The sequence below is a fragment of the Daphnia pulex genome, chromosome 3, assembly GCF_021134715.1.
Source record: "Daphnia pulex isolate KAP4 chromosome 3, ASM2113471v1".
NCBI classification, from domain to species: domain Eukaryota; kingdom Metazoa; phylum Arthropoda; class Branchiopoda; order Diplostraca; family Daphniidae; genus Daphnia; species Daphnia pulex.
In genome coordinates this window covers 1,791,022-1,804,341 of record NC_060019.1, presented here as the reverse complement: position 1 = coordinate 1,804,341, position 13,320 = coordinate 1,791,022, and the positions used below count along the sequence as shown (strand labels likewise).

The window sequence follows — 13,320 nt, the reverse complement described above, 5'->3', positions numbered from 1 at the left end:
CGGGGTAAGTTGGCAAGTGACGATTCTCCATTGCTCCAAAATTTCTAGGTCGAATTTTGAAAAATTGCAACTAAGCATCTCGTGAGAAATCTGTATGCCAACATGCCCCTCAAAATTTCTGCCAACTAACCCCACAGGGTGCTTTTCGAACAAATAAATTGATTGCGAGCCCGAAGGGCGAAGCTAATAATCGCATACGCAGAAAAAAAAAGCCATGTCACTTTGTCTGTATGTATGTCCCGCTCCATAACTCGGGTGTTTCACGACAGATTTCGTACTTTTTGGTCTTAAAAATTACACAAAAAATATGCGGTGCGACCAGAACAAAAATAATTCCATTTACTTAATTAGTTTTCCCGTAATTAATGAAAAACTGCTAAAATAATTGTTTAACGGCTAGTGACATCTGGCGGCACTTGCCACGCCATGGTGATGGTGAGATGTTGATATACATCTAATCTAATCACCACCAGATGTCCATAGCATCGCCGTGATGACGCAATCTTTGATGACCCAATGATGACGCAACAACCATATTTGCATTTAAGTTTTGCATACAAAAAGATAGGTTTTTTTAAATTAAATCGTTGAACTTAAAAACAATTAAATCGTAAAAATAAGAAAATATGAGTTCAGCAAACTAAACGTAAATAACTTGCAAGGATATTGAACTGTGAATGAAAAATTCCACAGGATTGCAGTTGCGAAAGGGAAGTGTGAATACGACTCAGAAAAATCAAAATTTCGCGATAGAATTTTTTTCAGAAAATTTCAGAGAAAAAACATAGAATTTACAGAAAAGTTCTGAAAAATTAGGAAGGCATTTAGCAAAAAGTCCGACTTAACAATAGGCCCTGAATTTTTCATTTAAGACAGTATTCAACTGGCTTACGACTATCCCTTCGCGGCGAGCTGATAAGCTTGCTTTTCTATCTTAAAAACAAAAATAATGAATTGTTCTGAAATTGATCAAGCTGCCGAAGCTGCTAAAATGATGGCCGAATTTTGTGAGGGACTAGTTTACTTGGAGACCTTGATTGAAGAAGCAGTAGCTACATTAAAAGTAGACAACGGTTTTTGGAAGATACGAGCAATGTTGTCTGAGTTGCGCAAAGCATTTGATTCCATCCAGAAACCTAATTGTGAATGTCTGGAAGAACAACTACATTTTGAAAAGAAGTTGATTTACTACTTGAGAGAAGAAACCACTGAATCAACAACGATTGATGCAGTCTGCACATGGATTGATGTATCTGAAAATTCACTTCAAGTCTATTCCCTATTAAATTTATTCTATCAAATATTTAATGAATTTTAGATTGAAGTTTCCAAATCCAAGGTTTCTCTTCTTCCTGCCTTGGTTTCTGCAGTGATGCTCAGCTCTTTTGTCAGAAGCACGGAGAATGGTACTTTTTTGTGGTTTTCAACACCAGTAGTTTTGACTGGTTTTAACTATAATTTTTTTTTTTAGAAATTTCCTCGCTGAGTTTTTTTGTCACCTTTCGTCGATGGGCACCTTTATTGCATAGATACTTCACTGAAGTAGATGTAGCTGCCTGCCAGATTCTGATCTTTTTCATCCAGGATTTTCTCAGTTCATCCCATCAAAAAAATACTAAAGGTTAATTGAGATAAATATTTTTTTTCAGTATACACAGCGGCGGTAAAGTACTTAATTGGGGTACTAAAACGGGGGCCAGGAAGTACTTAATTTTTTGGGTACTTAAATTTTGAAATTTCAGAAATTAAAGTACGTTGCTTTGTGAGTAATATTTGCCTACTGAATAGTATCAACGTACTTAAACTAATATTTATACTTACATTTTTTCCTACTTAAAATACTTATTTTCAAAATAACAGCTAAGACTTATATGGGTATTGAACACGGGACTCCCGGGTCACAGTCGGATGCTCATCCGCTGTGCCATTTTAAATATGTATTTATCACTTCACGATTCTATGGTTTTACACGACTTGCCTTGGGACTTAGAAATTTTTCCGAATGTCCAAAGTTCTATTCCAATTCGCTTCCTACCACCCTCTTTTTGCACTGAAAATTTTTAGTACGTGTTTTAGGGTACTGAAAAGGAGAATTTTTGCACTTAGCCTAATGTAAAAATTTTACACTTTATATGGAGAACATACTTAAACAATCTTAAAATAAGTGTCCTTTAAAACAATTAAGTACTTACAAAAATTTAAGTACTCTTTGGCAGTACACTTAATTTAATTTACATACTTAATAAGTTTTTTAAATAAGTGCCCAATGGATTTAAGTACTTTACCTAGTACGTTAAGGAGGAAAAGGTACTTAAATCCATTGGGCACTTATTTAAAAAACTTATTAAGTATACAAATTAAATTAAGTACATTGCCAAAGAGTACTTTAATTTTTTAACGTACTTAATTGTTTTAAAAGACACTTATTTTAAGATTATTTAAGTATGTTCTCCATATTAAGTGTAAAATGTTTACATTAAGTGCATAAATTCTCCTTTTCAGTACCCTAAAACACGTACTAAAAATGTTCAGTGCAAAAAGAGTACTTAAAACACCCGAATTAAGTACTCTACCGCCGCTGTGTATCTCATCAATTAATCTGTTGTTTCTAAAGCATTGCTATCTGGAATCCTTGATGTCCTGTGTGAAAATGAGAAGTTTTTTTCTTTTATTACCGGAGAAAACAGAAAAAATGGCATGATGTACTTACTGACTGTGTTGTCTTCCTGAAATTTCTCAATGAGAAGCTTAATGTCATTCGCAGAGATCTTGTCAGGTTGATGATTGTTCCCGCCCTTAACATTAATGTCAAATTTTAGTTTATGAAGCCGTAGTTCCCGTTGCTTACATACATTGTTTCACTATTAACTCAAAATTGTCGAAATCTAAAATTTCAATACATTAGAGTTATCTGTGTAAAGTTAATAACGGTTCGAAGTAGGCAATAAATGAATAGTGTTAATGGCATTTAAAAAACCATATATAGGGGTACAGCAATCCAGTATTTTTTACAGGTGTTTAATTCATTGTTTTATGGAATTATCAAACAGGTAAATGCACAGTTGGTATGTTTCATACAGAACATTCTCTTATTACTATACAGGTATATATAAAGTGCTTCCAGTTAGTTATCTTCTAATATCATGAATCATGATATATTAGCTCCTGCCCATCATAACTCCAAGGACCAAGATTCAAACATCAGACTGGGGCGGTGCCAAGTAGGAAATACAAGCGTTTGGAATTCAGTAAGTTTCGAATAGTTGCTATATAGTCGCTAACGCACCCATATTTATTATAGGTCTGAAACAATAGGCTTCGTTTTTTTTTTTTACAAAATGAGCTTCTTTAATGGTAATTTACATTACGGCTTCTTACATTTTTTCAATTTAACAGTAATTATTATTTGAAATTTAAAGCACAGCCAGTCAGTCCCCATCCACTTTGCTGGAAGGTAAAATATTCAAATGGATTTCAATTTCGATTCGTTGATTAATATAGCTTTCTCTAGTATCTGTTTAGGTTACACGATGTCCATTTCGAAAGAAAATGTTGATTGATCAAGAGAAACAAAATTAGACGATCTCTGGCTTGACGTTCAGAAGGTCCTGATCAAAAATTGCGAGCTGGATGGTAAATAATTGACACTTCGCTGCGACCGCCACCATCAGCAAACCGTCAAAGTAAGAAATGACATTGAAATTTTGTGGAGAAAATTCAACTAAATTGTTGTTTGATTTTTATAAAAAGGGCAAACTGAATGTTAGAAAAGACGACTCCAAAGACAAAGTTCGACCTCATATCGGAAATCACTAAGCTGCTGGCCAAATATTCGCCAGACAAAATGTCTGTTCAAGAAGGCGGCCGAGTTGTTGTTCAAAGAAGAAAAACTACCACTGCCTGCCAGTCAAGGGCGACCTGGAGCGGAGTTATTCCTATATTCCACGGTCGACAATCAGCCGGCTCAAGTCAAGTTGCAGAAAGAGTATGGGCCGACAATTTGGGTGTCATCAGTCGCCAGTCCGTCCAGGTCAAGATCTTGGAGCAGCAAGCGACGGCCCAAGTCGAAGGGCGTTGGAGCGTCCAGTGTCTGTAAGGCGCCTTGTTCCACTGGCGTCGCCTGGAACTCCTGCGTCAGTGTCGTAAAAAAAATTGCAAATCTTGGCTGGGTTCTTCTAGCTTCTTCTCTCCCTACTCCCTAGTAAGTTCCATCGGGTTAAAAAAATAAAAAAGTCGTCGCCCGGCGGGGATGAAATAGCTTTAAAGAATTTAAGGAAAAATTCAAATTAAAAAGAAGAAGATGGTCAACACTCAACCCGAAGAGACAGCTATTAGTAGACCCCCATCAAAGGCAAAAGGTCCCCGAGGCTTCAACTTTCATTTGGTGGCGCTGCCAGCAGTAGCACAGTCCCCTGCCCCTTATCTTCCATCCCCCTACGATAGAGACGCCATTCATTAGTATTACCCTCTGCTCTAGTCTCTACGCACGTTTACATAGTAATAAGCCCAGGCCCGTAGTAAAAAAACGTAAAAGTATAGTATACTACGCGCCAAACGTCAAAAGGAGAGTTGGTTGGGGATAGTATACAGTGGTGAATCGGTTTTGGACTGGCTTGGGATCAGTTGGGTGTAACCATTTGTACTAACATGTGCGTCGATTCGTGCTGCTAATCACTCCGTTGAGTTTCCGAAAAACTTTTGATTCTTTGTGTTGAAATATTCACGCCGTGTGTATTGCTTTCTGGCTTGCTCGTATTTAGCCAATATACTCTGATCAGTGTGATTCGCGTAGTGCAACTCTCTCATATTGTTCACTGGATTATATATTCATCGAATGTCGCCCGACTTTGAAAAGGTATTTTAACCCATCGCTCATTGAAATGATTTTGATTTGATTTTTGCACGACACACATACAAGAACAATTTTGTACGTTTTCTCAATTGGGCGTGTCTCTCCAGTCGGCCATGTTGGTTTATTCTCTAACCCCCCCCCCCTCTTGAAAGGTATCTTTATATAATAGCCCCGGTGTGATGATTGAAGGTTCTTTTCTGCCCGCCAAAATCGCTGGCGATTCTTTTCAATTGTTTGTCGGGAGTGTTGGGGTTCGTTCTTTTTGTTCTTTTTTATTTTTCTTAATGTTCCGCGCTTCCGCTTTTGAAAAAGCCTCAGATTCCATTGCACACAATAGACAACTGGACAGAAACAAAAAATTAACAACGTCAATATGTGTAGTCCTAATCAGCAATTAATTTACCAAAAGATATCAAAGGCGGGAAATTTCAATCGCCACATCTTCGGTTGATAATCTCTCCCCCCCTCCCAAAAAAAGTAGATAAGAAACATTTTGTCGGGTAGATTTCGGTGGTATCAAGGTTGCCAAAGGGATTGCCTTACTTTTCTTCTTTTGCCTTCCGAAAATTCTAGCTATTTTGATTTGATTTGATTTCAATAGTCTATAGAGATGCGACTTTTATTTGATTTAATTTTTTAGTTCTCTCTTTATCTTTCTCTGGGCGGACACAGAGTTGTTTGATTAAGGGCGGGGAACGGACCAGGAACCGGATCGGTACTACGATCGGGCTTGATAGAAAACCACTCGTCTATAATTTGAATAGTCTCAGAAAAAAATATAAATGAAATTTAAAAAAAACAAACAAACAAACAACTAATATTGGCATCGGGGCCTCCAGGTCACCTGGAGTACGGGGGCGTTTATAAGGAGAATGTGCGGCGTTGTATATTCTCACCCCCTTCTCGCCAACCCAACCCACCCCGATCCTGTGTGATCGCTCTCGTCCGTTCTCTTATTTTCACGTCTTTCGGTCATTTCTATATCTGTTTCATCTTTTTATTTTAATTTGGGGGAAAAACAAAAATTCAATTCCGACTGTTGGATAATATATGAAGGGACTGACGTCACGAAGAAGCACTCGGTTTCAAAAATAGAACTTGATTGCCTACGACACAAGGATGAAGCTGGTGTTGGAAAGTCTAAGATTCCCAAAGTTGTCAATTTTTCGGACCCACTGGAATCGAAGAGAATCAATCCGGCAACGCCCGTAACGAGAGGAAGGGAATCGGACAAGAAAGGAGGAGCCAAACCGAGAAGATGATTCACTTAAAAGTTTTTTCTGGTGTAGAGCGCACATGTGCCGACGCTCCACACTTTACGTTTCAGTTTCGCTTTCCGTTTTCCGATTTTTCTCTGTGTTTAACGTGGGGACGTATAGCTGGCAACTATCGCCCCGTCGCCTAAACCTGATTTTGTGTTCCCGTTTTTCCCTGAGCCGAAATACATTCGACTCCAGTTAATTGCGACTCTGAAGTTTTTCATTCCGGTGTGAGAAGCAAACATTTGGTGCATCGACCGGGAATTGACGTTCCTCGGCCCATCGGCCCTCTCACACACGCGTTCCGTCAGGAAATTCCCAGAGATTTGATTGAGCTCAACTACACTCTCTGCGACCCGCTTCCTGCATACCGACGTTCGGCTGATCGGTGCTTCCTGTATCCCGCCCGGTACATCCGTCTACAGGTCCGTGCAGCACCATCACCCCGTCATACCGAAAATCACCATCACGTTTCCGAGAAAGACCCGCGTGGCAGATTCGTTGGTTTCGCCGTTTGCGCACACGCGTGAAACCCTCCGTCGACCCTCGTGTCTCATCGTTCATAATCACACCTCATCGTACCTCAACACATCCGCCCGTATCATCGCCATCTTACCACCCCGTCATCCTTCATCGCCAATTTGAGCCAGAGGAGAGCTGATCTCCCCCCTAGCCTGAAACTGCCTCGTGGGAAGAAGAAGGACGAAGAACAGAAGGCAGTGTTGAGAGAGAAGAGAAGAGCCGTCCGTCGATCGCGCTATCAAAATCCTGCCGCTCTTCCCGACGCACGCGCGCCACCTTTGGCGCTCGCTCGCAGGAGCGCGATCATTCGCAGACCAGTCGTCGATCGCCGCATCCTTGTTCAACCCGTAAGCGATCGACAGGCCATCATCGACAAGGCGATCAAGGAAGCCGAAGAAATCGCCAAGACCATCCGAGCCGGCCGAAATCCTGATCCGGCCGTTCGTCCAATTTCTCCGGCGCCGATCATTCACAACCGTGAAGCGCTCATCAAAGAAGCAGAAGAAATTATGCAGCAGATCCTCGCCAAAAGGAAATCAACCGATCAACAAGTTTCTACCGCACAGCACGAAGGACGTCAAGAATAAATCCCTTGTCCGCCATATTGGTTGCGTCCTTTGTTAGCCACTCCCCGCCTTTTGATCGCGCTTCGTTCTAAAATAAATTCCTTTTGCCATGTCTATTGTTTGTTGAGTCCGCCTTATTGGTTGCGTCTCTCGCTTTGTTTGTTGAGTCCGCCATTTATAGGTTGAGTCTTGCGCCTTTAAGTCCGCCATTTTTTGGCTGCGTCTTGCTCCCGGCAAGTCCGCCACGTCGGTTGCGTCTTTCGCCCAAGTCCGCCTAATTGGTTGCGTCTCTCATACAATATACTTCGGCCACATCTTTGATTTGTCGAGTCCGCCATATTTATTGGTTGCGTCTCTCGTTTTTGGTACATTTATTTCGGCCACATCTTTGCCTTGTCGAGTCCGCCATATTTATTGGTTGCGTCTCCCGTTTGGTACGTTTATTGGCTGCGTCTTGCTTCCGTCAAGTCCGCCATATTTAGGCTGCGTCTTTTATCAAGTCCGCCTTATTTGTTGTGCCTATCTTTCCCTGTTTAAAGTCCGCCATATTGGTTGCGTCTTTATTTCAAGTCCGCCTCATTGGTTGCGTCTTTGGTTTCAAGTCCGCCTTATTGGTTGCGTCTTTTATTATTATTCGTTACGTCATCTCGCCCGCCATTGCTCACCTTCATCACCATCTTACATCACCTCATCTACCCGATCGACCACAACACGCGCGTTTCATCTTCGGAAGTGAACAGGCTTTGACATGGAGTCACAAGCAATAGCCCTTCCGCCTATCGATGAAGAAGATGACAATGAAGAAGTCGAAAATGAAGAAGAGGAGACCCATTTTGATCCGGAAGCGACCGGAGATCCGGATCATCTTAAGAACCTCCGTACCGGCGGGAAGTCGGTCCACACGAAGTCAGGGAAGAAATTAATGAAAGCAGTGAGAATCGGCTCCGACCGCGACGAAATACGGGCTCTTCGAGCAGTTTACGTGCGAGACTTCGAAGAGTTGGAAAAGCGGCACGACCGATACGTCTGCGCCAACCTGGCAAACTTTTCGAGCAACGACTTAGAGGGTCAACGGCAATGGATACAAGCGGTAATTTACGACCAACAAAGGCTACTGGCAGACTGCGACAAGCACTTGACTCTTACAAAACCCCAATCGTCAGCTTCCGTCGCAACCCGAGCATCGTCGAGACATAGCAGCGTATCTTCCGCGCAGGCGAAAATTCTTGAAGCCGAACGAAAAGAGCAAGAAGCTCGACTCAAACTTCAACAAGCGGAGGATGAGGCGAAACGTCAAGCGGAAGAAGATGATTCCTTGAGAGAGCTGCAAGTTAGACAACGCCAAATAGATGCAGATCGTGAACAGCGGAAGTTAAAGGACGAAATGGAGCTGCAACAACTCACTGGCGCCATCATGCGGCAGCAGTTAGCCGACATCACCGGAGCCGACGGCGCGGCAACCGAAACACGAGCGATGTCAACATCGAGCGCTCCGTCTGGGTCTGTGAGAAGACGCACCTTGCTTCCGAGCATTTTTAATCAACCCGCGCCACTCAGTCAACCACCACCGGCAGAAAACGTGCAGACGACCAACACGGCTGATCATGTTCCGGCAGCTCCAGCGACTACATTTCAACGCACGATGGCCACACCCGCCGGAAGGCCCGCCGCATTGTCGACTCCGTCGATTGGGTTGACCCAGAAGTTGCTACCACCGGCCCGATTATTCGCGACACCCGTCCCGCCTATATCGACAGCACCGCCTTCAACCCCAAAACCAGGGATCTTTTCGCAGATGCGAGGCCTAGCCACGAGAATTTTCACTCCCAGCAGCAGAACGATGACACGATCTTCTTCCGTGCCGACTCTTTCAGTACCCAGCAGCGTCAGCACCGGACAAACGACCAGCGTGACAAATCCGACTTTCATCACGCCTCTATCAACGAGTAATTTTGTCACGCCTCCGACGGCTAGCTTCGTCACGTCTGCAACGACTGGGTTTGTCTCACCTCCAACGACTCGTTTTGCCACGCCTCCGACGACTGGGTCTGTCACGCCGCCGACGACAACGAGTCAACCGGTCTCTGCAGCAGCTACACAACCTACTAGCAATGTCAGCTCAGCTCCCAGTCAACCTCCGGTTCAACCACCCGCTTCATACCCGCCGAGCACGTCCTTTTCGGTGCCTTGGCCGTCATGGAGAAACGCGGGACGAGCCACTAGTGGAGTAAATGTTCCACCGCCACAACCACCGACTTCAACAGTTGTGTCAAGCCGAATCACTCATACAAATCCGCCTGGACATGGGCCGTCATCCGGATTCGTACCGCCATCGACCGCCGTGTCGCTCTCGATGCCATCCAGCGTTGGAACGACTTTTTTCCATACTGGACATGGATCATCATCCGGATTTGTGCCCCCATCGACAGCAGTGACGTTCTCTATGCCATCCAGCGTTGGTGGAACGACTTATTTTTCTACTGGCCTGAATCATGGAACAAGTATTGGCACGTCTATTCCGGATTCATCATACGGGCCGGCCTCAACGAATACCTGCCCGCCGATCACGTCGACCACGTATAGCCACCGGCCGTCGTCGATTCCTTTCCCAAGCAACGTGTACGCACCGCCTTTCGTGCCCAACTCGTCTGTGCCACCAGAGCCGCCGCCGAATCCGTATGGCCACGATGGCGCGCCGGGAATTTACACCCCGGACGATTGGATTCACACTCTCGGGACACCGTTCGCGACTAAAACCAGATCCAGCGTTAAGCCCCCACGAATGAAAGTGCCGAACTTTGACGGGGACCCACGCAACTGGCCGATGTTCATACAAATGTTCAAGATATTCGTGCACGACGCTGTGAGCTCTGATGCTGAACGCATCGCTCATTTACACGACGCCTTGACTCCCGAAATCAGGAAGAACATCGGAGGCGCTCTGCTGAATCCCGGGCTCTACCATCACGCGCTACACGAGTTACACAAACGTTACGGCAACCCACAGCTCGTTTCCCAGTCCTGCACATCTTCATTGCTCAAGCTGCAGCCATTTAAGGACAACGACTTCAACGCCCTTCGGGCATTCTCGGCGAATCTACATTCCGTCGTGGCCACACTCCGCCTTGGCGGATATGGAATGGAGCTTCATAGTCATGCCACGCTGGCGCAACTGGTCGCCAAGCTCCCGCCTGCACTTAAAAGCCGCTGGGGAGAAAAGAGCTGTGCCAAACAGCCCCAGCTCTCGACAGTCGAAGATTTAGACAAGTGGTTGGACGACGTCGCAATGGCCGAACATTCCATTAGAGCAGGAGCGATGGAATCATCCAGATCCCGTGGCGACGCGCCGAAAGAAAGCAACAGAGGTGGCCGCCGTGATCAAAGCAGCCACAACGTATTCAACACAACAACCGAAAATCGACCCGCGCAGCAGCCGGCAAATCAACGACGCTGTCCTTGTTGCAACAGCACTGATCAACATCACCTCAAAAACTGCCGGAAATTTAAATCACTCACGGTTGAAAAACGAGCGATCATCGCCAAAGAAAAAGGCATATGTTTCCGCTGTCTTGGCCATGATCATATCGGACGAAAATGTAGCCAAACGCAACGCTGCACTCAACCGGATTGTGATGGCGTTCACCATCCTCTTCTTCACGGCGCTCCAAGGATGTTCGCGAAAGAGCCGACACCACCGCCAGCTACATTTTCGGGCTCAATCTCCACTGCGAGCAGAACATACGCTGGAAAACGTACCATGCTGCCGATGGTGCCTATTATTCTGAAAGCCAACGGGAAGGAGATCAAGCTGTACGCTCTCCTGGATAATGGAAGCGAAATTTCCATCGTCAAAAAGGAAATTTCCGACCGTTTTGGACTGAAGGGCCGCCTTGAACGTGTGGTCACTAATACAGTCGACGGAAGAGGCAAACCAGTCGACACGTTGATCGTGAATTTCGACATTATTTCACTGGATCGGCGCTACACCTTCAATATCGTCGACGCTCAAGTGAGAGAAACGTTCCGGCTCAACAAGCGATCCATCGACCTAGCAGCTCTCACCGAGAAGTGGCCTCACCTCGCACACGTCCCAATTCATTCCGCCCTGGAGGAAGAAATCGCGATATTGATTGGCCACGACCATCCGGCGGCCATCGATATTTTTGAAACCCGTAAAGATCCCTTCCACCAGCGAGCTCCACGCGCCTATTTAACGGCCTTTGGGTGGTGTATCGGCGGACCAACAGGGACCGGAGGCGAAGCTGAGGTCAGCTCATTCCATGTGAGCTCGCTCGAAGACAGGTGCGACCTCCAGCTGGAACAATTCATCGACGCGGACACCTTCGGTACAAAGCCTGACATCATCCAGCCCATCAGCAAAGAAGAAGAGCGGGCGTGGAATATTTTGAAGAGTACGACTAAACATAATGGCGTCCGGTATCAATCCGGGCTTTTATGGAAGACGGACGAACCGAACCTCCCAAACAACTTCTTTGCCGTCCAGAGACGCCTTTTCAACCTCGAATCGAAGTTTGGTAAAATCGAAGGTCTGGCCGACATCTACAAGAACGTGATCAACACTTACGTCGAGTACAAACACGCCCGTAAGCTGACGCGGAAGGAAATAGACGAAGGCCCGCCCGGGCGAACATGGTACAACCCTCATCATCCCGTTTTCAACCCGAATAAACCGGGAAAATGCCGAGTCGTGTTTGACCTGTCCGCAAAATGCAATGGAGTCTGTCTCAATGATGTGCTCCTGAAAGGCCCGGATCTACTCACCAGCCTCATCGGCATCTTATTGCGATTCCGGCAATACGAATATCCCGTGGTAGCAGACGTAGAAAAAATGTTTCATCAGGTGCTGGTGGCGCCTCCTGACGGGCCGGCTTTCCGCTTCCTGTGGCGTGAACCAGGCTCTACTCTTCCGCCAGACGTTTATCAAATGGATGTCCACCTGTTCGGCGCAGTTTCGTCCCCAGCAGTCTGCTCTCACGCACTTCAACAAGCCGCAAAGGACAGCGATGACCCCGAAAATTTGCTGCCGCAAATTACACGCCATTTCTACATGGACAATTGGCTCGTCTCCTTCCCTACTACGTCGGAAGCAATCGAAACGGCTCATCGTCTAACCGACGCCCTGAAGAAAGGCGGTTTTCCGCTTACGCAATGGGCGACCTCCAGCGACGTAATCCGACATTCACTTCCGGGCCAGCAGCAAGAGGCCAAACCTATTAATATGGACCTGGACGCCGAACCAATCGAAAGAACCTTAGGCCTCGTCTGGGATTTTGGCCGCGACGTGTTTGTTTTAGGAGCCTCCGCGAAACCGGACGGACGGACCAAAAGAGAATTATTGAAATCGATTTTCAGTATCTTTGATCCGCTTGGATTTCTGGCCCCGATCGTGTTTCAGGCGAAGTTTTTAATGCAAGACATCTGGAGATTAAAGTTCGATTGGGACGACGAACTCAGTCAAGAAATCCTCGATCGCTGGATTAGTTGGGCAAACGGCCTGCCATCTCTAGACGGACTTGCCTTGAGCCGATGCATTTCACCTCAACGTAACGACGTGACTTCAGTCGAGCTCCATTTATTCGGCGACGCCTCCGAAATGGGCTTTGGTGCCGTCGCCTATGCCCGCTTTGTCTACCCGGATGGATCCGCCGATGTCAAATTCCTCATTTCAAAATCAAGAATAGCCCCGCTGAAATTCATGACCATCCCTCGCTTGGAGCTGAATGCTGCCGTCCTAGCGGCCCGTCTAGGCATCCAGGTGCGAAAGGAGCACGACATCATCTTTGAAAAAACGATTTATTGGTCTGATTCGACTACCGTGTTAAGCTGGGTGAAATCGCGATCCTGCCGGTTCAACAACTATGTCGGGAACCGTGTAGGAGAAATCTTGGAGTCGTCCGCATCCGAAGATTGGAATTATGTGCCGAGCGCTGCCAATCCCGCCGACGACGCCAGTCGCGGATTAGACCCAGCCGAATTTGACATCCAGCACCGGTGGTTTTCTGGTCCCGAATTTCTCAAAGTTTCGACCAACTGGCCAACTCTTCCGACTCTGCCGCCAGTGGAAGCTAGCGACCCTGAAATCCGTGAAACCATTTGGGTC

General features: G+C 45.8%; 1 protein-coding gene across 1 annotated transcript; it reads left to right on the top strand.

The window, feature by feature from the left end:
- The first annotated feature begins 979 nt into the window (after nt 1-979).
- On the top strand, nt 980-2,979 carry LOC124189765. The gene is made up of 4 exons (XM_046582236.1): nt 980-1,249; nt 1,319-1,406; nt 1,472-1,621; nt 2,615-2,979. Exons 1-4 carry the CDS (start codon nt 992-994, stop codon nt 2,728-2,730), a joined length of 612 nt encoding a protein of 203 aa, XP_046438192.1. The 5' UTR covers nt 980-991; the 3' UTR covers nt 2,731-2,979.
- The last annotated feature ends 10,341 nt before the right edge of the window (nt 2,980-13,320 follow it).

Excerpts from the sequence above, each read along its gene's own strand:
- LOC124189765 (XM_046582236.1), top strand. The coding sequence starts at position 992 with ATGATGGCCGAATTTTGTGAGGGACTAGTTTACTTGGAGACCTTGATT. Across the intron at positions 1,250-1,318 it reads CAGTCTGCACATGGATTGAT|ATTGAAGTTTCCAAATCCAA; the intron begins GTATCTGAAAAT and ends AATGAATTTTAG. Across the intron at positions 1,407-1,471 it reads TGTCAGAAGCACGGAGAATG|AAATTTCCTCGCTGAGTTTT; the intron begins GTACTTTTTTGT and ends TTTTTTTTTTAG.